Consider the following 25864-nt stretch of genomic DNA (forward strand, 5'->3'; position numbering starts at 1 on the left):
GTAGGTGGAAAAAACAAGGGAGATATCAGTGTTGTTAAATAGGCAGCGGAACTGTCCTGCTAGTTCATTGTGATAAGAGAGGACTATGCGGATGTTTGTTTTATTTTTGTCTTTGGTTGGGTTGTTAGATTTAATTTTATTTTTAGCGATGGAGATTGTGTTTAAAATAAGTTGGTGGAGGTAACCTCTGGATATAAATTTGTCGGTAAGGTATTGGATTTCGTTGTGAAGGTCAGTAGGTAAAGAACTGTACTTTAGTGCATTGTGAATTTGATTATATAAAATTGCCTTTTTAGTGCCTATTTAGAGGGTGATGAGAAGCAAAATGTAAGTATTTACCGGTGTTTGTATTTTTCCTGAAAATTTTCGTATTTAATTTTGTGCCTGTTATATAGATAGTGAGATCGAGGAAATTTATCTGATTGTTTTGTCCAATTTCAAGGGTGAATTTAAGTCTGCCGTGCATAGAGGTGAGTTTTACGAAGAGGTTATCAATGATGGATCTGTTGCCTATTACAAGAATGTCGTCGGCATAATGCATGTATAGTTTTAGTTCAGGGGGAAAGGGGTGTAGAATTTGGCTTTCAGTGGCGGCTAGGTAAATTTCGGACAATGGGGCCGAAATGCCTGGTCCCATTGGTAAGCCAAATATTTGTTGGAAGATTTTTTTGTTGAATCTAAAAAATCTTGCTTCTAATAGAAAGGTGGTGAGCTCAAGAATATGGTCTATAGAAAGGGAGGTACGTTTTGTTAAGGTATCGTCTATTTCTAAGAACTTGCGTAAGGCTTATAAAGTAAATGGAATATGGACATTTGTGTAGAGAGAAGTGATGTCATAGGAAGCTAAGATGTCTGTATCGGATATTGTGATATTGATTTTTTGAAAAGCTTGATTTGTGTTATTGATCTTGAATGGGGAAAACTTAGTAAGGGGGGTTATAATTTTGACCAGAAAGGAGGATAAATTAGCGAAAGCTGATTTGCTGTATGATACAATTGGTCTTAAAGGGTGGTCGGTTTTGTGTAACTTGATAATCCCAAACATGTGGGGGAGGATGTTATTGTGGATTCCAATTTGCTGTAGTGTGGAAAGGTTGATTTCCTTATTTTGCCTGAGTTTCCTGAGAATTATGTTGAGTTTGTTTTTAAGTTTTACAATGTTATGGTTATTTTCATTTATGTATGTGTTTGGATCTGCTAAGATGGATTCTAATTTTTCGGTGTAGGTATCTTTATCTATTATAACAATCGTGTCTCCTTTATCAGCTTTTTGAATAATAACGTTAGAAGTTTACTGAGTTTGTGTAAATCCATAAGCTGTTGTTTTTTTATATTAGAGCGGGAAGAAAGTTTGGTGTTAATAATACTATTGGTTTGGTGTATTAGACGCCATTTATCGGGATGTTGTTCGAGTTTGGACTGGAGTTCAACAATGCAGTCTTTTATAAGGTAATGTTGATTTTTAACGACCTCAATAATATAATGTACCTCATTCATTGTCAACCAAACTGTAACACATGTTACATCGGAAGTACCACTACCAAATTTGGCTCATCAAAAACATCCAACACCCGTGCATACTATCATTTCCATAGTCTCATGTCTAACCAGTCTGTTACAGAACTTACAATTCATGCCCAGACTCACAACCACAACCCCCTCATTGACTCTGCCATTTCCATCATTAAACTAAAATCCAGCTACAGAATACTTCAATATGAAGCCCTAGCTATTGAATGGTACCGGCACCACTCTAACCTCAAAAATTCTAAATTCCAAACTCCCCTTCAATCTTTCCCCAATTTGGAACCTCTCACGATTAAAGTTCATGCAGAGATCATGCAGTTGACCTAGAAATGTAGCCTATAACAAATTCATTTCACAAGTTGTTGTATTAGATGTGGGATAATATATGCTTGACATTTGTACAAAAATACGATAAATATCCTTAATGTGGAAATAATGTCTACCCTTTGCTTTATATAATTATTTAAGTTTTTATATTTCCTTGTCCTTTACTCAGTACTTTTGTTGTGTGTTTATTTTTAATTTATTTTTTGTGCAATAAACCAACATGAGAATTTCAGAAACTAGATTTTTTTTATTATAATTATTATTATTATGGGGGATTAATTAAACTGAAAGACAAAGAAGATTTTAAGTTTTTTAAGGTTACATAAACTTAGCACTCTGAATGTTAGTGGACTGTTATTAATTTTCATTAATGTCTGTTACTTAAAGAAGATTTTTATTTACATAATGCTGAAAATAAAACTGAAAAAAAATGTGTTAAATGGGCATGGAAAATGAAAATACCTATGTTTAATTGTGTATAATATTTATGTGCTAATATGAAATGTATATATGTGTATTTTGAAATATTGGACTTCTTTTTTTTTTTTACATTTAGAATATTTTAAGTTTATTTTTATAATGATAGTAAAAATCACATACCATTTTTAGTCCAGATACAGATCCTATTCAATGTCTGCTTCCTTTGGCCCAAACTATACCTGAATGCTCATGCATTAGACCTATCACTGTAGATGAAATATGTGTAAGTATTTAATTTTGACTTTTGAGAATTTATTTTATTGGACTATTATAGGTCTTATTATTCTGATCTCATGGATTAGACTATTTTACAAAGCATTACTTTAAAGCAGTGGTATTCACTACAAGTCCAGTGACTACTTTTATGCAGCAGTCAGCCCTGTCTAGTAGGCAGATATGTGACTACTAGAGGGTTTTTATGTCTCTGGCTTGATTCACTCTACCCATCAACATCAAAATAAATGTAAAATGTGGTATTCTGAAAAGTCACCACCTATTTTTAAAAGGTATTGATTGAGTGTTCTGGGACATAACAGATTTAATTAAGGAATTTTTGTTAGACGGTTTTATACCATTTACTTTACACCATCATTATCAACAACCTTTCTCAGTTTGGTAGATTTTGTACTGAACATGAAATTCAACAGGTATATGACCAATCATTTCCTTTATAATTTCCACCAAGACATCAAACATTCTTGGTAGGCGCCTCCGTAGCCAGGTGGGAAGGAGCAGCAGTGTGTAGCACACGCTTCTTGATTAGACCGGGGTTTGAGCCCGTCACCACCAAATACGGAGGATGCGGAAAGGTCAGGGAATGACCACCGCATGTCCCGGAGCAATATGGCCTTAGTTGCTAATGCTTCTAAAAACCAAATAACAAACAAACAAACAAACATTCTTGGTTTTCTTTGCCCTGGCTCCCAAAATAAAAACCCATTAGGGTCAAATCAATTCCAATCCACGTGTTGGACAAGATTTTGCAACTCCGGCAAACGCCAAGTTTTTAATTATATTTAGCTATTTTATTGACTTAATTGTTATATTAAATTATTTTCTATAAGTAGGTTATAGACCTAGTCAAGCTCCTTGGTTTATTTTGAATTTAGCTAGCGATTTTGAAAGTTAATTAATACTTAGTGTCCGTAGATTTACCGTTCGTAACTTGCTGCCATTATTCTACGATACAACGTATATCCTGAACTAGATAGTGTAAGGTTTAACATAAAACTAGATAGCAAAACACATAGCACTGTATTAGAAATCTGTTAGCTTAGTATAGTATAATATTATCAATTAAGCAGTGAAATTTATTAATCTTATTAAATTTCATTGTCAGTTAAATTGTACTTTATTAACTAAATACATATAATGACCTAGATTTTACAAATGTAACATTGTAAATTAATACATATAACTTGACAGGAGATACGAAAGTCATAACATAACTCGGAGATAATACTCGATACTGAAATATATACATATATATAAGTTATATTAATATATTGAATTAAGTATGCATAATGGATGTGAAAGTTACACAAAGTGCCGCTAACTAGAAGGGTGAGAAAAGTAGAAAAGAAGTGTAGTATATTTATGAAAGGTGAAAGAATGTTAATATCCTAGAGGTTATGATGAATTAAGAAAATTATGAGCTGAATTTCCAAGCCAATATAAAGTGGGGGAACTGTAAAATTAATACACCAAAATACTAATAAAATGCAAATAAAAATAAAATGGTGTAGCTGTCATTATAAATGGTCTAATATAAGTAATGCAAAAATGCTTGATCTGATGTCAGCTGAAATAAATATTGATACATAATCAGTTATTTCATCATGGGACTACACCTGACCATGTATCAGGAACTGCATTTCTATACTTGTCCATAGTAGTAGAAGAAAAGTGAAAGGTCAAAAAAGCAACGAAAATGAAATTAGCACTTTCTAATACAGTATGGACAAGGTAGTCCCAACACAGTGTAATTTTTATAGCTAAAAATAAGTATCGAGTTGGGATAAAAATGGTTAATATCAATATATTTAATATAAATATGTAGGATTTAATTTTATATAGATAGGAAATCAATGTATTTCAAAAAATAGATTTAGAACAAGCAAATGGTATAAGGGTGAGGTATTAAATTGAGGATGGGGAAGGGAAAAAGGAGTATTTTAAATAAATAAAGGCAAAAAATAGCAATAAAAGTGGGATAGTAGGAATGTTTGTGTCACCCTCGTATTACGCTAATAGTTTAATGAAAGGGAAGAACTTTAGAATTAGACAGCAGAAAGATAAAAAGCATAGAAAAAGTTTTTAAATAACACTGTGCTTTCTGGGGTTGTGAATCCCAACCTTATAGTAAGGGCTCTGGCATTTGTAAGCGTTAGTATAAAAGGGAGCTAATACCAAATGCTTGTATTGAAAGGAAAAATATGTGTCAAGACATGCCGAGAAATGAATCAAACGAAACCGAAAGTATGAAAGTGTACGACACCTGGAGTGTTTCAAGAAATGCGAAGATGAGCTGGCAAGAAAAATAAAGGCAGGGAGACGAAGTGCCCAAATTCAGTAGAGTAGATGAATGCATGCAGGCTTCAACCAAATGAGCAATATATCTGCATGATAAAGCAATTTATAGCAGCAAAGTGGACTTGATAGTAAGCTGCGAAGAAATTCAAAATAGTGGGAAAATAGTCACCCCTGTAGTTGTATTTAGAATACAAATGCATGGAGATAATTTATAATTAGCATTGGAAACAGAAAAAGAAACGTGCTTGGAATATTATGGCTTTAATGTGATAAAGTCATACAAAATTAAACATTACCGTTAATTTATAAAGAATTATACGGTGGCAAAAACATACATGTTAGACCAAATGATGGGACTACGTTATAATAAGCTGAATAGTAAACGTATCAGAATATGGTAAACAATAATCATCAAATATTTTGATGATATAAATAAATTAATAATTATAATCTATCCAAATTTGCATGAAAGTACATCCAAGGAAAAAGAACTTGTTTAAATCCATAGAAATAAGTAACATGGTGACCAGGTCCCAAGGTGGTGTAGCTAAGGATCTGATTATAAAAGAACGTGAAATAAGTCCATGTATATGAAACAATTCCAAGGAAACATTTATAGTATAGCAGAACAGGAAATGATTCCATGTATATAAAACTAGACAAATCCACAGGTAGTATCAGGTGTGAATTTATTGTGGAAATAGTAGTAAATGAAACCAAGGAAAAAGAATGAGTTGACATTATATCCAATGGTAGTGTAGTTAAGAATCCAATTATGAAATGATATAATTCCAGGGATATAAGTAACATGGTGACTAAAGATCCAAAATTGGTGTAGTTAAGAATCCAATTACAAAAGAACAGGAAATAAGTCCATGTAAATGAAATAATTCCAAGGAACCAACTACAGTATGTAAGAACAGGAAATAATTCCGTGTATATCAAATTAGATGTATCCACAGGTAGTATCGGGTGTGAATTCACTGTGGAAAGAAAGAATAGTAAATGTATACCAGGATAAGGAACCAGTTGACAAATCCATTGGTAGCATAGTTAAGAATCCAATTATACAAGAACAGGAAACAAGTCCGTGGACATGAAACAGTTTTATCTTAAGAATGAAGAACAAGAAGTAATTCTAAGGAACCAAAAATTTTTTGGATGTCTCTATAGCTAATAGTGATGTAGTGAGGAGATTGTATAAAGTGATATATACAAAGTTAAGCGGTATAGTCCAAAGTCACTAAAATCTGAAGGCTGCTATATGATTTTAGTGGAAAAATATAGAAATGGATATTCAAAGGTGTGGTATGTTAACATAAGCTTGAAAAATCCAAGACCCACAATGTAAATTCTATATGTAATATAAACTGTATCTTAAAACAAATTAGTAGAAGTCAGCCAAGACTCAATATGGGCAGTTAAATATAAGTAAGCTCAGATTCAACATGGGAAATTAATTATAAGTAATCTCATGAATGATTATTAAAACAAATCCATTGTATATATACTAGAAAAGTGAAAACATAACGGTAGAAATTTAGTGAGTAAAGAGACAAAGTCATCAATCCGAAGAAAATAGTTGCATCAGAAATCATGTATAGCTATTACTTACCAAGTAGTGGAATTCCACCAGATAATGTACAACTATACAAATACATTTAGAACTGATCAGTATATAGTAAATTATAACTGAATTTATTACTGATAAAATGGGAAACTATATTGAAACAGTATTTTATAAAGTAGATAGGGATATTATTGTTGACCAGGTTATTATAAAGGAGTTGTAGAGCTTTGGTGAACAGTAGTTGAAACCATAAGACTGCATCTAGCCAGTCTTATGGTTTGGGTACATATTATATTTTTATATATTTTGTTGGAAATATTGGAATGCCAGTTGGTAAGATAGATGACATCAAAGTTAAATTTATTTCTTTTATCATATATATCAATATTATGTGGAAGTGAAGTATTGTTAATAGTAATATTGAGGTCAAGGAAGTTGGCTATGTGATTGGTGGAGTTTTGTTTATTTAGCTTATGTTTACTAGGGTATGTAGCTTTGGCTATAGGTTCAAAGTTAGTATTTAAGACTAGGATGTCATCTACATATCTGAAAGCTAATAGGTTATAAAACTATTTCATCAACTGTATACCACTTTTCATGGAGTGTCTTGTAGGGGACGGGAAGAGTGGCCACGCAGTTTGCTGCTCCGTGTTTAGTGCAAAAAATATATAATTTAAAACAGTTTATCGCAATGAATCGTATACCAGGACATTCCTGTTAGTATGAGGAACCCATTGGCGGATCGAGTACGTTATTCCATGTGACAGGTAAACTTTTATTTTCATTTTTCTGTGTGTTATAATTCAACTAATCAGTAATGTTTCGTCAGAACAAAGTTTGCCTTCTACTACCCCAGCAACGCTAAAGCTATTCACACGGAAACCTACCAAGGTCAAGGTTTGCACTTAAGAGGGTCGTTTAAATCCATTATTTACTTAAAGAATCAACTCCCTAGTGACCTGCTGCTAACGACCTACAAGCTGGTATATATCTGCTAGTCGTTGTTGTAACGAATTGCTTTAAAACCCTCACTCCAAATCAGAAAAACAAACTATTCTACTTCTGCTAATTTGTAAGAGTTGTTTATTGCCTAAATATGCCAAGTCCGATACAGAAGAAAAGCGCTAACGCCGAAAAGACCACATGCAGTCAGTGTCAGAAGCTTATTTTGCTGACTGTTCAATGTGTCAGCTGCTCAATTATCCTAGGGGCTTGTTGTGTCAATAAACTATCAAAGTTGCCACTCTCAAAGAGGAAACTCTCTATGCCAAGCATGCAAAATGCATGCACATAAGAAAATTCCACAAAACAAAATGATGAAAACCAAAGGAAAGGCAAGTGAGCCTGATAATTCTAGTAAAATTGATGGATCCAACTCTCTATCAAATGCAGAAGAAAGCAATTATACTGACAGTTCTGCTGCTCTGCACAGCTCTGAAATCACAAAAGCACATGATACATCTTCCTCTTCAGAAGTAATTTATGACAAAAAGTGCAATATCCAGATACAATCCGCTGCAAATGATAACTGCAACCTTAACAACAACTATGGAATAGCTCCCAATAATTCAGTTACCTCCAAACCGGAATTTTTTAATAATGGAACGAGAAGGCAGCATTTCAGTGATAGTCATTTGCATGCCAGCCACTGTGGTATGCAAAACTTCGCTGAAGGTGGCACTAACCAATAAAAATGTATAGGTCACTTGAAATGTCCTCCCCACAAGTTTTGGGAGGATGCTGAAGTTGACGAGGAACTTTCTACTTTTCTGAGCAATAACATACCTAATCTCAAGATAATCTCTCTTTTGAGATGTAAAGTGAAGTGTTGCTTAAACAGAGACAACAGTATGATCCCTAAAACTACCTTGCTCTGTATAACACGTTGCTGGGGCTCCCTTGAGAAGATGTTGTATGAATTGATAATAGAAAATCAGCAACTTAAAGTCGCAAACGAACAACTCCAGTTGACTAACTCCACACTAACTGCGACTGTCAACAGTCCTGCTCTCATACCTATGGATGTTCAGACCTCCACAGCCATATCTGTGGACCCACCTGTAAGGACCCAACAATCATCATATGCAGCTGTGGCAAAAATGCCCAAAGTAACTACCTCCCAAATATAAACACATGCTCATCATTAAAGCTGGAGAAGGCTGCGACATTGCTGACAGTGATGGAGTGAAAAACAAAATCCTTCACATTATCAAGCCAAAGCTAGGTAATGTCAAGATCAAAAGTATCCGCAAGGTCAGGGACAAAGGAATCATTCTTGAAACAGTCACGAAATCCGACTTAGATAAGATAAAATCCCGTGGGACCGAAGTGGATACTAGTCTTGTCTTCGAGACCCCCAAGCTTCGGGGGCCCAGCTTGATAGTATTTGATGTAGAAAGCTCCATCCAGGAGGATGACTTTTGATTAGACCGGGGTTCAAGCCCGTGACTACCAAATACGGAGGATGCGGAAAGGTCAGGGAATGACCACCGCATATCCCCAGAGCAATATGGCCTTAGTTGCTAATGCCCCTAAAAAAAAAAAAAAAAATAACAAATAAATAACAAGAAGGATGACTTAATTAAAGAAATCTCCAACAGGAATCTTTATGAGACTATGGAGAAGGAGGATGCTTATAGTGAAATTAAGATCAAATACTCCACTAAAACCAGGGTACGTGATCGTCGAAATTGAATCATAGAAATATCTCCCAGAATCAGAAAACAATTAATTATTCAAGAAAGAGTCTTTCTAGGCTGGTGCTCACATAGGATAAGGGATTTTGTACCAGTCCTGAAATGTTATAACTGTTTAGGATACGGACACATATCAGCCAAATGTCTGAAGCAAAAACCGATATGTGGCCACTGTGCAGAAACCGGCCACCTTTACAAAGAATGCCCCAATAAAAATTCACCACCGAAATGCGCCAATTGTAAAGCCATCAACAAACCTAGTGACCACTCTGTGAGAAATGAATCATGCATTGTTTACAAGAGAGCAGCTGAAATAATATGCAATAACACCAATTATGGAAAGTAGGACAGCATACTTACCATCATCCAGACTTCACATAGGCCAAATAAATGCACAAAAATCAACTTCAGTGGCATCTCAGCTCCATCTCCTCATGGAGGAATTAAATTTTGATCTTCTACAACAGCCCTACTGCAGATGTGGCAGGGTCTCTGGTTATTCCCTAATATACAGAAAAATTCAAACTACACAACAGCACTGTCTCACAGCCATCATTGTCTGCAATCCGGATCTAGTCATCACTAGAATTGATTCCCTATGCTGCCCATATCTGGCTGGGGCAACTGTTGAGGGCAACTTTGGCTGTATCACATTTCTCACGCTGTATTTCCAATTTGGCACCAAGATACAGCCACACATTGCTCGCCTTGAACAAGCCCTTGACCTCCTTGGAAATGCAGATGTTATCATAGCTGCTGACTGAGATGCTCGATCAACCCAATGGCATAATGCCACCACTGATGCCAGAGGAGACCTACTAGAGGAATTCATCGCCTCTCGTGGACTTGTAATAGCCAACCTACCTGGACAGCCAACTACGTACAGCTCGGGAAATGGAGAGTCTAGTCTGGATATCACACTGTTAACCCCCTCTCTTGTCAACAGACTAAGGCACTGGCAAGTACACAACACTGCCACCACCAGTGATCATCTGCTAATAACATATAGCATTGAAAACAGTACCGCTTCTCGTTTGATGTATGTTCATGATACTATCAGATTCTCCACTAGAACTGCCTAATGGAATATCTTTGAGAACATTATCCGAGATGCTCTTCACCACCATTCAGCTGAGTGCTTTCAGACCATGAATAGCTACCAGAAAACTAATTTCCTGCAAGACTTACTCCATAAAGCATCACGTGCCTCGATGAAAAAATGTACCCGACATCCAAAATCATTTCCCTAGAGGTCAGAAGAATTAACAGATCTCCGCTCCTCTCTCCAGCGTGCAAGGAAAGAGTTACAAAGAAAAAGAACACACCCACTGCAAACAATAGCACAGTACAAGGAAAGATACAATGCAATCCGGAGAGAATACATGAACAAAATTTATCATGCCAAACAAAGTTCCTGGTGTGCCCTGGTGGAGACGGAAGGCAATAAAAACCCTTGGGGTTTGGTTCACAATCTCATAAAGAACAAAGTTGGATCCACAGATATAAATTCTATCCGTTCTGAGGGTTCCTTGGAGAGGCTTTCCTGGGAAGAGACAATGAACAAGATTCTAGACGGAATAATCTACCAAGACAGTCCTGATCATGACACTGAAGTACACAGGAATGTCATCACTGAGAATCAGGCTACTTGCCCTTGGCCACAGAAGAGGAGGTTGCATTAGCCATAAATAAAATCAAAAATGGAAAAGCTCCCGGACTGGACCTCATCGAGGGGGAATCCATCAAGCACCTTTGGTCTGTTGCACCCGATGTTCTAGTACAACTGTTCACGTGTCTTAATGAAGGCTCCTTTCTTACACATTGGAACCACACCAACCTCAGGTTTTTGCCCAAGGATCCAAATCATCCCACTGGTGTAGCCAAAGCATACTGTCCAATTGCTCTATTGCCAATATTAGGAAAAGTATTTGAGAGGTTACTTCTCATCCATCTTCAGTCTGTCTATGAAACCAAAGGACTCGCCTCTACACTCCAGTTTGGCTTCAAGCAGGGGTGCTCAACTATTGATGAACTACTGAAAACCACTCAGCTGACAGATAATTCTGATGCCCATTACGTACTGGCGATTTTTATAGATTTGAAAGGAGCTTTTGACACCGTCTGGTGGCAAGGGATCTTGCGGCGAGCCAGAATATCTGGCTGCTCCCTCAACATCTTCAAATGGCTTACAGATTCTTTCTATAACAGAAAAGTTACCACGAAAACAAAATTTCATAGTATCACCTACCAACTCACCAGAGGCTGCCCACAGGGCTCTGTTCTGGGGCCAGCTGTTTGGAATATGATTCTGGATGAATGGCTCCTGCAGGAGCCATTCATCCAGAATGGCTCCTGCAGGACTTCCCCCCACACCACACAGCTCTTATATGCGGATGACCTGGTTATCGTTGTTGAGGGCCCTACTCGTGCAGCTATTGAGACCAGAGCCAACACAGTCTTAATTATACCCTGTTGGTTTGGGCTGAAGAGAATAAGCTGGAAATCTATACAGATAAAAGCAGAACTCTGCTTCTCAAAGACCGTCTTGACATCAACAGACCACCAACCATTCGTTATAAAGGACACGCACTCAGGAATCAACGTTCATTCAAATATTTAGGCGTCACCCTAGATGATCGCAGAACTTTCATGCCAGATCTAAAGTCCATGAAAGAGAAGGCCAAAAATTATATCAATATGCTTGCTCGCTTCACCCGTAAAGACTGGGGTCTTAAGGGACCTGCACTCCACCTTCTTTATTCAGCTGTTTTTGTACCGTTCGTAACATACGGTGCTGCCGTATGGTTCCATCGTTTGTCCATCATCAGCACTAGGAACGTTATTCTGCAGATACAAGGGTTGATGTTATTAAAAATGACTCGGGCTTGTAGAACAACTTCAACAGCAGCACTACAAGTATTAACAGGTTGTATCTCCCTTGACCTCCAAGTGGCCTTCACAGTGCTTTCACATGGCATCAGAAAGAACAAAGAAACTGAATTCGTGGGGATAAAAACTATTGTTGATGCAGATCCGAAACAAGAACTCCAGCGTATTGGCAAATCCGTTGGGATGATTCCACCAAAAGCAGTACTACCAAGCTATTTTTACCTAGTGTCTCCTACCTCAACAAACAAAGACTTAGCTGGTTCTTCCCTAACTTACACGCTACCTTTCTTCTGACAGGACATGGGTCATTCAAAAAGCGACTTCAGGACTTTGGGCTTGTAAACGATTCCCATTGTGTTTGTGGAGAAGTGGAGGACTGGCACCACGTAATGCACTCGTGTAACATCTACCTGGACCTACGCAATCAACTGTTATTGGTTATAAATTTAACCACACTCAGTCCGGAAAGCAACCTGTTAAAATCAAAAGAAGCGTTTTTAGCTTTTAGCAGGTATGCCTCAGCAGTCTTCAAAAGGCGTTGGTATCATCTCTCCACATCTGATCCCACAACATAGACATCCACACCAGACGTTCCTGAAACCACTATGATCTCTCCTCGTATATGCTCTTCTCTCATCACTGGCCACTTTCAGAACTGAATGGACATCTTCCGCGTTGGAATGATGGCACTGAACTGATATATATATCAAACTCAGACACTTTCCGTTGTGCCTACCCAACTTTGCAGAACGCCCTTGTTCTGCAAGCTGTCTTCCTTTCCCTGGCCTTCGGTGGGCACCCAGACCAGGGGTGATTCCTACTTCTCCCTTCCACCTCTTCTTTCCGCTGGAGGATGCCTTCTTTCCTCATCCTCCTCCTTTTGCCTACTTTGATGCCACCACTTCTATCTTCCCTTTTTTTTTTGTCTCCGTCCAGAAAGCTCAGACGACCCTGGCGGAGATCAGCTGGAGTATCAAGGCAGCCTGGCTCACCTCCCAGTGGTGGTGGGCAACATAGGGTTTCACTAGGGGTCCTGCTGCCAAGTAGCCAGAGATACAACAACAGAACATAACACAATACTGCATAAACCAGACACTACACTTTTTCTGGCTTATGCAGTAGTTCTGAATTCCATCACAGAGTACATACGACGCAGGTGTGGGAAACCACAGGTGCGCCTAACCCTAAATACTATGCCACTATATCACTTTTCATATGTAACTCTTTAAACATTACCTTTAAGGGGGTTACATTGAATACCCATTTATATATATATATATATACACATACAGTAGACTCTCGATTTTCCGGGGTAGGTGGTAAAATAAAAATCCCAGATAATTGATTTCCCGGTTAATCCAAAAATACAATAAGTCCCCGACATACGTTCCAGGACTTCTTACGTAAGTCAAGTTTTACGTAACTTGGGAATGACTAATAAAATATTGCTCCTATATCCGTGATATGCTACAATTACAAAAACCACATAATATCCTCAGAATAATGAAGAAAAATAGTTATATATTTTTAAATTAGTCAGTTATATATATATTTTTTTTTATATATTAGTTATATTTTATATTAGTTATATATTAGTTTGGTGTGACATAAGCATAGGGAAATCAAAATTGAGAGTAGGAGTGTGCTATAGGCCTAATGACTCTGATGAGTATAATAAGATATTGTACAGGGAAATAGAGTGGGCCAGTAAATCAGAGAGTCTTATAATGGGGGATTTTAATTTCCCAGATATTGATTGGAATTTGTGGGTTGGTCACTCGCACACTACCAAGGCTTTTGTGGATTTATTGGATGATTGTTTTCTACATCAGCATGTTCGTGAGGCAACAAGAGGGAGCAATACTCTTGATCTGATTATCAGTAGTGATTCTTCATGCATTAAGAATCTGCAGATAAATGAACCACTAGGTGGCGGTGATCACAGTGTGTTGAAGTGGGATTTACTCAAGGAGGTAACTACCATCAGAGGTAAAGGGAAGGGTTTTTGTTTTCGTAAAGGCAACTATGATGGTCTGAGACAGTATTTAAATTCTATACAGTGGGACCAACTGATGATGTTACCAACAGCAAACTCAAAATGGGAAGCATTCAAGGAACTAATCTTGGAGGCTACCAGGCTTTACATACCAACTAAGAAATATTGTTCAAGGTTTAGGCCTAAATGGTTGTCAGATGAACTAATGAGACGTGGCAGAGAAGAAAAATGCATGGGATACATACAAATTAATGGGTGACATGGAAGCCTATGATAGATATAAGTTTGTCTGTAACCAAGTCACAAAGGAGATTAGGCAGGCAAAGGCAGACTACGAAAAATCCTTGGCAAAGGATGCAAAGAAAAACAGAAAAGAGTTCTTTACCTATTTAAACTCAAGAAGGAAAGGGACGAATCAGATTGGTCCACTGGATATTGATGGTTCAACAGTTGAGGATCCTGCTCAGGTGGCTAACAATCTAAACGAGTATTTTGCATCTACATTCACACATGAGGAGTTATTCAGGGAGGAGAATGATGTAGGTAAAGTAAACATTGGCAGTGAGCTGGATGATTTTGTAATAACTGAGAGGAAAGTGGAGGAGAGGTTGTTGAGGATAAACATAAAAAAGGCACCTGGGGTGGATGGGATCTATCCAGTTATATTAAAGGAGGCAGTAAAGGAAGTAAGCAAACCCCTAGCCATAATTATGAGAGCTTCTTTGGACTCAGGGGAGGTACCCATAGACTAAAGATGTGCAAATGTAACCCCAATTCACAAAGGAGGATCAAAGGCTGACACAAGTAATTATAGACCTGTTAGTTTAACTTCTGTTCCAGGTAAATTAATGGAGGCACTGGTTAAAGAAGCACTGCAGGATCATCTAGACAATAATTCAGTTATAGCTCAGACGCAGCATGGTTTTGTTAAGGGCAGGTCTTGCCTGACCAATTTGATTGGATACTATGATGTAGTCACAAAAGAACTAGATGCAGGGAATAACTTTGATATTATATATTTGGATCTTAGAAAGGCTTTTGATACTGTTGCAGATGGAAGACTGCTGCACAAATTGGAGCAGTGTGGCATTGGAGGCAAATTGCTGCTATGGATAAGGGGATGGTTGAGTGGCAGAAGACAGAGAGTGGTAATCACTGGACACTGCTCAACGTGGACTAATGTTATTAGTGGAGTTCCTCAGGATTCAGTGTTGGGTCCGTCGTTGTTTTCGGTGTTTATGAATGATATTGATGATGGGATATCAAGTTTAATGTCCAAGTTTGCAGATGATACAAAGGTTGGCAGGGTTGTTAAGGACACCATTGACGCTATGCTGCTGCAACAGGATCTGGAAAGGTTGAACAGATGGGCTGAGAGGTGGCAAATGAAGTTTAACATTGACAAATGTAAAGTACTACATATGGGAAACAGTAATCTATCAACTCTGCGGTACTACACTGACAGTGGTGGAGAATGAAAAGGACCTGGGGGTAATTGTGCAGGCAGATATGAAGTTCTCTGAGCAGTGCAGACGAGTTGCAAGAGTAGCTCATGGTGTCTTGTCAATGATATACAGGAATTTTTCTAGCAGGGATAAGGAGGTGATTATTCCCTTGTATAAGGCAATGGTTAGGGCACATCTTGAGTACTGTATACAGGTCTGGAGGCCTCATTTCAAGAAGGATGTAGAGCTGCTGGAATGGGTACAGAGAAGGGCAACAAGATTAGTGAATGGAACAAAGGGTTGCTCTTATGAAGAAAGGCTTAAGTTTTGCAAATTACAGAGTCTGGAGACTAGGCACCGGCGAGGTGATCTGATAGAGGTGTATAAGGCTTTGAATGGTTTGAGCATGCTCAATGCCAATGGGATTCTTCATCTTGCTCAGAATAATCAGCTCAGAGGGCATAAATTCAAATTGAGGAAGGACGGATGTCGGATAGATGTGCGGAAATTTGCCTTTGGCCAGTGGGTGGTTGGTTGGTGGAACCGACTTCCGTCACTTGTTGTTGAAGTTGATAGCCTAAACAAATTTAAGGCTCAACTGGACAGGTATTTTGAGCGAACGGAGAGGTGAAATGGGAGTGGTGTGTTTTTTTTTTTTTTTTTTTTGTTTTTTTTTTTTGGCTGATGCTGAATAAGCTTGCTTTCTTGCATCATATGCCTCATCAACTTTATCTGGGGACAGCGGTGAAGTTACTGGAGTGGCACATAAGAAAAGAAAACATTAAAGGAAGAAATTGACAGTAAAAACTGATATATATTTTGTAGCCTTGGTTATTATAGTTGACTTCATTGGTGCCAATCCCTTCACCGCTTCTGGTATTCTGTCTTTCTCCTTTATTATTGTGTTCACCATTGCCACTGGCAAATCTGAATTCCGCGCGATACTTGTTAATGTTTGGCCATTTTCATATATCCTTATTATTTTAATTTTCTGATCCAACTCAGCCGCTTTCCTTTTCTTGATAAATTTACTAGTACCACTGTCACATCCTCTTAGTCGGCACCATTATGACAGTCAAAATGAAATTTTCTGAAAAGAACTTAATAGAGTTAAGACAAAAACTAAATATTATCACCCCACGCAAGCTCACATTTTGCACTTTCCAGGTTATTGGGCTTTTCTGTTAGTGCAATTCATTATAAACAAGTAGTAAACTTGATCCTATTGCATTTTTAATAATAGCTGGAATTCTGTGGGATTTTACGCTATTTTGGTGAAATGTGTGTCCCCTTCACTGAAATCTTCAGTCATATTAAAAAAAAAAAACATAAATAAATTTTCAGAATCTTGTCTTGATTCCTATTTGATATCTTTATTGCAATCAGCAAAAATAAGTAAATTTTACATGGATACCTGATGCAGTGGCCATAACAGAAAAAATGCTAGGGGTTTACCTGTTACTCCATTTCTCACTTGTGCAATTTGTGTGTGCCGTGATCGTCGGTATTGATTGCTTATTATTATCATTCTGTTTTAAATTTTACAATTGTAAAAAAAGAGAAAAAAGATTTGAGTGCAAAAAAATTAACGTAGGTTCGAAGTTACGTAAGTCGGGGACTTACTATATCCAAAAATGTTCAATACTATGCTTCCCTTTATTTTTTTCGATGTCGATTTTAAATCTAATAGCTTCCCATTATTTTTTACGATGTTGCGTATGGTTTGGTCACCAACATTATAATGGTTCATTAACGATTTAACGGATGCACCGTTTTCAAGTTTTTGTTTAATTGAAAGCGCAATAAAAAATTTTATCTTTCCGGTGCGACAGAACACAATTGAAGTGATGCTCTAAAACAAACTAAACATTTGTTCGTTTTTTTTTTTTTTTTTTTTAGCGTTGAGTGTGAAGATAGTGGGGGTTGCAAGATAATAATCCCCCAATGACGACTTTATAACACCCTGCTTGTTGCTTATTTACGACTTGCAAAATGTCTGTTTATGCCTATTCTAGTTATTATTTGAATTTTATGATTTCTGTTTGATTTTTTTTTTGAAGTCTTGAAGTGTCCCTGTTAAACCGATACTGGCAAATCAAGAGTCTGTTGTGTATATATATATATAAACTGTGCTGCCACTTTATTAGGTACACCTCTGCTGTGCACACAAATGGTTTGTCCCACAAAGTTTCAAGTCACATGACCACAGTTGCGGATATAAATGCAGCAGAACAGCCTTTCTAGTATCAGTTAAGCGTACAAACCGTAACAAGAATGAGGAAAAGGTGTGATCTAATGTACTTCGAACGTGGCATGGTAGTAGGTGCAAGATGTGCTGGACAAAGCATCTCTGAAACGGCAGTTCTCCTGAACTTTTCACGCACCACAGTTTCAAGGGTGTATTAAGAATGGTGCAATGAACAGAATACATCCTCTCAACAGCACTGCTTTGCAAGAAAATCGCTTATTGATGAGAGAGGTCGGAGGAGGATGGCTAGAAATGTGCAAGCAAACAGACAGGCCACAATGTCTCACATCACGTCAGAATACAACCTTGGTGCGCAGAGCAAAATATCGCAGTGGACCACTAGTCGCACTTTGTCGTGAATCCGCTACAACAGCTGATGGCCACATTGTATACCTTTGTTATCGATGAAGAACAAGAGAGCATGTCTCCTGTGGGCACAGCAACACCAGCACTGGACTATCAAGGATTGGAAAACAGTTGCTTGGTCTGATGAGTCGAAGTTCTTGGTGCATCATGTTGATGGAAGGCTCAGAATTTGGCGAAAGCAACACGAATCCACGGACTTGCTGTGTCTGACGACTACTGTGCAAGGTGGTGGGGGCAGTGTTATGGTGTCAGGAATGTTTTCTTGGCACACGTTGGGTCCATTGATACTCATAGATTCAGTTCTGAATGCCACATCGTACCTAAACATCGTTGCTGACCAAGGACATCCATAACTTAACATGAGTACTTACAAAGCAAAACTGTTATTGGGACTAAAAAAAGGGTATGCCTTTGACATTCTGTAAGTAAGGCTATCTCTCTGCTGAAAGCCTCTGAGGAAGTAGCAGAGAGACGGCCATGTGAAAGAAAGTCACCTTCCTAATTTCTTCCTAGCTATATTCCTAAACTTTCTTGACTCAATCTTTAATAATTTCCTTCATTTTCCCTCTCCCTCCTTCTTTAAATCTCTAAGCTTTCCAAACTTTACATTTATATTTTTGTTAACTTGATCCCATGTTAATGTTAACATGAAACTATAGACAATCCAACAACTGCTAGTACAACTATGGCTAGCCAGTTAGTTAGGCCTTAATTACCGGTAATGCTTCCCGCCCAAAAAAAAAATTTTCACCACCACTCACAAACCAAAATCAATTGGGACCTTGACCTAATATATCAATGGTGTATAATGTTTAATTGTTCATCCTACAATAGTATTAACACCACATAAACGCAACATTGTACACAACGGAAAATTTAAAAAATATAGAACATTTGGGCCACTGGTTAATTGGGGGGCAGCCGTTTATTTGGGGCAAATCTTAAAAAACAGAAACCAATCGAGAAAATAGCCAGGGTTTACTTCGCTTAATTCTGATAGCATGCCGTTTAATCGGGACAGGAGACCGCAGCACTGGAGATTACCCTACGATTGTCTCCGACAGTACCACGTGGTTCGGTCAAAATTCTGGAGGTCACAACCATACAACAATAAAAACAATTAGCAGTCACCTGTTTATTGGGCTTTTCTGTTGGTGAAATATATCGTAAACGGACAGTAAACTCGATCTTACTGAATTTGCGATAATACCGACAGCTGGAATTCTGTGGGTTATTATGGTAAAATGTGTTTACACTTCCATGAAATCTTCAATCATATAAAAAAATCAATTTTCAGATCTTCTCTTCATTCCTATTTTTAAAGCTTTGTAACTCGTTACTCGGTTCTCACTTGCGCGTATCTTGTTACTTGCAATTTGTGTGCCGTGTTCTTTGTTATTGATTGCTTATCTTTTTACTATTTTAAATTTTAACCCCCCACCCACAAATGTCAGTGAACAGAAATGTCAACTAGTTCGTATGTACATGTTGCAGTACGTATTAATTATTCCGATTATCGTGTATATTCTTCCAATTTTCACGTATTATTTAATTTTTTAATTGGTAAGGTAATAAAGGGTAAATTTGTGCTTAATATATCTTTGCTTTTATAGCCCGTGTATAATATTCCTCCTATTTTCGCTAATTAGAATCGTTGTTTAATAGAATTAAAATTCAATTCATAAACGTGATCACAATGTCAGGCGCTTACTGCACATCGTATAGTGAACGGTAAATATTATGGTGAGTTTGTCATAACGTTATTTGATTGTACAGTGAACTAATTGTAAAGGGGGGGGTACATTGTAATTTTAACTATTTACGTGAAACTACGGATAATTGGGGCAGCTGCTTAATTGGGCCAAAATGCACTAGTCCCGATGTGTCCCAAATAACCGGAATGGACTGTGTGTGTATATATATATATATATAAAATCACCAAGGAAAATTATCTCACTGTTAGGAAAGTTGGACTGAAGAAAGTCAAATTTCAAAGAGAGGAAGTCAAAGAGCTCCAAGTGATTAGTGGAGGTGGGAGAACGGTAGAGACAACAGATGAATTTGACAGAATGAGGTAGAGAGATTTTAAGCCAGAGAAGATCGAAAAGAGGATTTTCCAGATTACCAAGTCTCTGACAGGGAATATCAGAATGGACATATGCACATGTACCACCTTTGAGGTGAAAAGAATCATACAGCGAATAATTTGAGCAACTGAGATGAGCAGTAGTTGAATTAACTGAGATTCAGTCAGAAAAAAGTACATGGGGTTTGGCAGACTGCAAGTGGAAATGGACATCATTCAGATTAGAACCGAGACCATGTATATTTGTGAAATGAACTAGGAAATGTTTGGGAGGTTTAGATCTTTTCGCTGGGTAAGCTTACTCTATTAGTTTGACAATTCATGGTGTATTCAATAGTAAAAAAAAAAGTGAGGGGAACATGCTGTGTGAAATAATGAAATTTTTGGATATGCCCTACACATGGTAAGAATATACCCAGATCCTTGACATAGCGGGGCCTCGACAATGCCTTCCGCATACACAATACTCAGACTCCCTCCAGTCACTATCTGGCAGAGTAGAGGTAGCAAGATTATACACTAGCTGATTCGGAGTGCCTCCTAGAGAGTTACCAATAGGTTTGGTCCGGTGTACTAACTAGCAGGCGGTCTGCGAATGTCGTTTTAGAGCTGTACCCTCAAAATGTAAGGAAGATTGGATCTCACCATGATGTCGATCATAACCTCAAAAGTCATCAGTCATACTGCATGATGGAAGAGATGGGAAGGGTTGACCGGAACTTAGCTATGGAGACTAAACATGGGTTCCACCACTTCAAGCCTTCAATAAATCAAAGTGGTGGTATTATACCGGTTGATGAGTCATCTACCACCTAGTATTGCCTGGTAAAACAGAGGGGCAGCATTCCTCCATGTGGTGAGGGCTCCACACTCGACCCCTGCTTACGTTGGTTCACACCTGGGTGGTCACTCACAGTGTGCTTGTGCATGGGGGTTATACCCAGGATTACTAACAGTCCCACCATCGTGAAGGTGCAAGCAGAGGATTTAGCTGTCACAGCCCATCCGGACTTCGCCGAAATTGAGTCCACTTGACTCGAGTGTCACCCGAATATCAATTCTATCAGCGTTTTAGACTCCCAGGTAGCAAGTACAGCTTGTCTGGGATATCAGGAATATCATCTGTTATACCACGGAAGACTGCTGCACAAATTGTAGCATTGTGGCACTGGAGGCAAATTGCTGGTATGGATAAAGGGATGGTTGAGTGGGAGAAGACAGAGAGTGGTAATGAATGGAGACTGCTTTTCATGGACTAATGCTATTAGTGGAGTTCCACGTGGTTCAATGTTGGGTCCATTGTTGTTTTCTGTATTTATTAATGATATTGATGATGGTATATCAGGTTGTTGTTATTTGGTTTTTAGGAGCATTAGCAACTAAGGCCATATTGCTCCGGGGATATGTGATGGTCATTCCCCGACCTTTCTGCAACTTCCGTATTTGGTGGTCAGGGGCTCGAACTCCGGTCTAATCAAGAAGTGTGTGGTACGCACTGCTGCTCCTGCCCACCTGGCTACTGAGGCACCGGTATATCAGGTTTAATGTCCAAGTTTGCAGATGATACAAAGGTCGGCAGGGTTGTTAATGACAGTACGCTGCTGTAACAGGATCTATAAAAGTTGAGCAGATAGGCTAAGAGGCGGTAACTGAAGTTTAACTTTGACAAATGTAAAGTACTGCGTATGGGAAACAGTAACCCCAGAGTAACGTATCAACTGTGTGGTACTAAACTGACAGATGACAGTGTATTCAGCCCAGGTTGATCGTTGGCTACTACTAACAGTGGTAGAGAATGAAAAGGACCTGGGGGTAATTGTGCAGGCAGATATGAAGTTTTCTGAGCAGTGCAGACGGTCTGCAAGAGTAGCTCATGGTGTCTTGTCGATATAGAGGAATTTTTCTTGCAGGGCTAAGGAGGTGATTATTCCCTTGTATAAGGCAATCGTCAGGCCACACCTTGAATACTGTATACATGTCTGGAGGCTTCATTTTAAGAAGGATGTAGAGCTGATGGAACGAGTACAGAGAAGGACAAAAGATTAGTGAATGGAACAAAGGGTTGCTCTTATGAAGAAGGGCTTAAGTTTTGCAAATTACAGTGTCTAGTGACTAGGCACCTGCAAGATGATCTGATTGAGGTGTATAAAGCCTTGAATGGTTTGAACATGCTCAGTGCCGATTGGATTCTTCCTCTTGCTCAGAATAATTGCCTGAGAGGGCATAAATTCAAATTGAGGAAAGACAGTTGTTGGATAGATGTGCGGAAGTTTGCCTTTAGCCAGCAGGTGGTTGATTGCTGGAACAAACTTCTATCTGTCGTTGTAGAAGTTGTTAGCTTAAATAGATTCAAGGCAGAACTAGACAAACATTTGGAGCAGGTGGATGAGTGAAATTGAGAAGGGGTTTTTTTTTTTTGGCTGATGCTATATAACTTGCTTTCTTGCTTCATGTCCCTTTACTAATTCTAATTTGACCGATTAGGGTCAAATTTAAAATTGAGAAATGAGTTCGACAAGCAGACACAATATCTCAAAAATTGTTTTTTGCTGCCCCTGAAGAAGCTTTCAGAAGATTAGACTGTTCGCAGAAAGGAGTCAATGTGAATGGAGAGTACCTAAGCCATTTACGATTTGCAAATGATATTGTGATCATAAGCTGTGATCTCGAAGAATTAGATAACAATCTTAATCAGTTATGCAGAGTTAGTAAGGATTTTGGACTAAAGATCAATATGGTTAAAGTAATGATGAACAAGTATGCCACAGGAAGGGATATAATCATTGAAGGAGCAGAAATTGAAAAGTTATATTCATATACTTATCTTGGACAAGTCAATTAGCTGTAATAATGATAAATGGCTGAAAGTCAAGAGAAGAATAAATCTTGGATGGATAGAATTCAGGAAAAATAGCCACATACTGAGAAGCAATATCCCAATTTGTCTGAAACGTAAAATAATGAACCAATGTATACCTTCCCACCTTGATTTATGGAAGTGAAACTTGGGCACTCACCAAAAGAATGGAAGAGAAGCTGAAACTACACAGTGAAGAATGGAACAAATTATACTAGGAATCAGACTGTTGGATAAGAAGAGAAACACATGGATTAGGCAGCAAACTCAAGTAAAGGACATTCTATGTGTCCTGCCCAAAACTGATTTGGGCAGGACACATAGCTCGAAGAGATGATGACAGATGGACTAAGAAAATAGCAAAATAGTAACCAAGACGAGCTAAAAGAAAACCTGGGAGGCAACAACAGAGATGGACAGATTAAATTCAAAAGTATGTGAGCAGTAAATGGATGGCTATTGCACAAAACAGAAGGAACTGGAAAGTTGCTGGAGATGCCTTCATCCTGCATTGGACTGAAAATGGCTGATGTGGGTCAATCAGGGCTTGTTGCATGCCACTCTGTTGTCTCATATCTGTTGAGCCATCTGTTGGAAAAATTAGTATCTGGCCAGTTTCTCATGAAGATACTGAAATATGGGGTGCCATCCTGCATAAAGATTATTTCCTCCATGTTTCGGTAACACAACTTCAAGAAATGCAACTTTTGAAACAGAGCAAGGTATCTTTTTTGAATTCAGTTTATTTTATAAAAAGGATGGGCCAAAAATTCTCTTATTCATTGTCCTATAGCAGTGTCACTTTGGGAATTCTTTGGCTTCTCTTCACTGTTTCTGTGGATCATGTAATAGCTGTTATCTTTGTTATTGAATGTACATTGTGAAAAATTCAGTGTGCTGAAGTGGGATTTACTCAAAGAGGTAACTACCATTAGGGGTAAAGGGAAGGGTTATTGCTTTCATAAAGGCGACTACGATGGACTGAGACAGTATTTAAATTCTATACAGTAGGACCAACTGATGATGTTACCAACAGCAAATGCAAAATGGGAAGCATTCAAAGAACTTAACTTGGAAGCTACTAGGCTTTACATACCAACTAAGAAATATTGTTCAAGGTTTAGGCCTAAATGGATGTCAGATGAACTAATGAGGCATATGGCAGAGAAGGAACATGCATGGGATACATACAAATTAACACATGACACAGAAGCCTATGATAGATACAAGTTGATCTGTAACCAAGTTACCAAGGAGGTTAGGCAGGCGAACGCAGATTACGAGAAATCCTTGGCAAGAGATGCAAAGAAAAACAGCAAAGAGTTCTTTACTTATGTAAACTCTAGAAGGAAGGGGATGAATCAGATTGGTCTACTTGATATTGATGGACTGTTGATGATCCTGCTCAGGTGGCTAACAAACTAAATGAATATTTTGCATCGACATTCACACATGAGAAGTTATTCAGCGAGGGGAAAGCCAGAGGTGTATTCAACTCTAGCAGTAAGCTAGAGAATCTTGTAATAACTGAGAGTAAAGTGGAGGAGAAATTGCTGAAGATAAACACAAGAAAGGCACCCGGGGTGGATGGGATCTATCCAGTTATATTAAAGGAGGCAGCAGAGGAAGTAAGCAAACCCTTAGCCATAATTATGAGAGCTTCCTTGGGCTCAGGGGAGGTACCCACGGACTGGAGATGTGCAAATGTAACTCCAATTCACAAAGGAGGATCAAAGGCTGACACAAGTAACTATAGACCTGTGAGCTTAACTTCTGTTCCAGGAAAATTAATGGAGGCACTAGTTAAAGAAGCACTGCAGGATCATTTAGACAAGACTTCAGTTATAGCTCGGACACAGCATGGTTTTGTTAAGGGGAAGTCTTGCCTGACCAATTTGATTGGATACTATGATGCAATCACAAAGGAACTGGATGCAGGGAATAACTTTGATATTATATACTTGGATCTTAGAAAGGCTTTTGATACTGTTGCAGATGGAAGACTGCTGCACAAATTGGAGCAGTGTGGCATTGGAGGCAAATTGCTGCTGTGGAAAAAGGGGTGGCTGAGGGGGAGAAGACAGAGTGGTAATCAATGGACACTGCTCAACGTGGACTAATGTTATTAGTAGAGTCCCTCAGGGCTCAGTGTTGGGTCCATTATTGTTTTCTGTATTTATAAATGATATTGATGATGGTATATCAAGCTTAATGTCAAAGTTTGCAGACGACACAAAGGTAGGCAGGGTTGTCAAGGACACTACTGACACTATGTTGCTGCAACAGGATCTGGAAAGGTTGAGCAGATGGGCTGAGAGGTGGCAAATGAAGTTTAACATTGACAAATGTAAAGTACTACACATGGGAAACAGCAACCCCAGAGCAACGTATCAACTCTGTGGTACTACACTGACAGTGGTAGAGAATGAAAAGGACCTGGGGGTGGTTGTGCAGGCAGGTATGAAGTTCTCTGAGCAGTGCAGACGGGCTGCAAGAGTAGCTCATGGTGTATTGTCAATGATATATAGGAATTTTTCTAGCAGGGATAAGGAGGTGATTATTCCCTTGTATAAGGCAATGGTCAGGCCACACCTAGAGTACTGTATACAGGTTTGGAGGCCTCATTTCAAGAAGGATGTAGAGCTGCTGGAACGAGTACAGAGAAGAGCAACAAGATTAGTGAATGGAACAAAGGGGTGCTCTTACGAAGAAAGGCTTAAGTTTTGCAAATTACAATGTCTGGAGACTAGGCACCAGCGAGGTGATCTGATAGAGGTGTATAAAGCCTTGAATGGTTTGAGCATGCTCAATGCTGATGGGATTCTTCCTCTCGCTCAGAATAATT

The 25864-nt window shown here is 38.4% G+C and overlaps 1 protein-coding gene across 1 annotated transcript in view; it reads left to right on the forward strand.

Moving 5' to 3' along the window:
• LOC150090699 (putative ubiquitin carboxyl-terminal hydrolase MINDY-4) overlaps window positions 1–25864 on the forward strand; it is a 238239-nt gene that overhangs the window by 50341 nt on the left and 162034 nt on the right. The window contains exon 6 of the mRNA XM_090369549.1: window positions 2464–2557. Within this exon, the coding sequence (XP_090225675.1) occupies window positions 2464–2557 (94 nt within the window). The remainder of the gene's footprint in view (window positions 1–2463; window positions 2558–25864) is intronic.

Source organism: Mastigoproctus giganteus, chromosome 1 (genome assembly GCF_048544385.1).
Source record: "Mastigoproctus giganteus isolate SK-2022 chromosome 1, ASM4854438v1, whole genome shotgun sequence".
NCBI lineage: Eukaryota > Metazoa > Arthropoda > Arachnida > Uropygi > Thelyphonidae > Mastigoproctus > Mastigoproctus giganteus.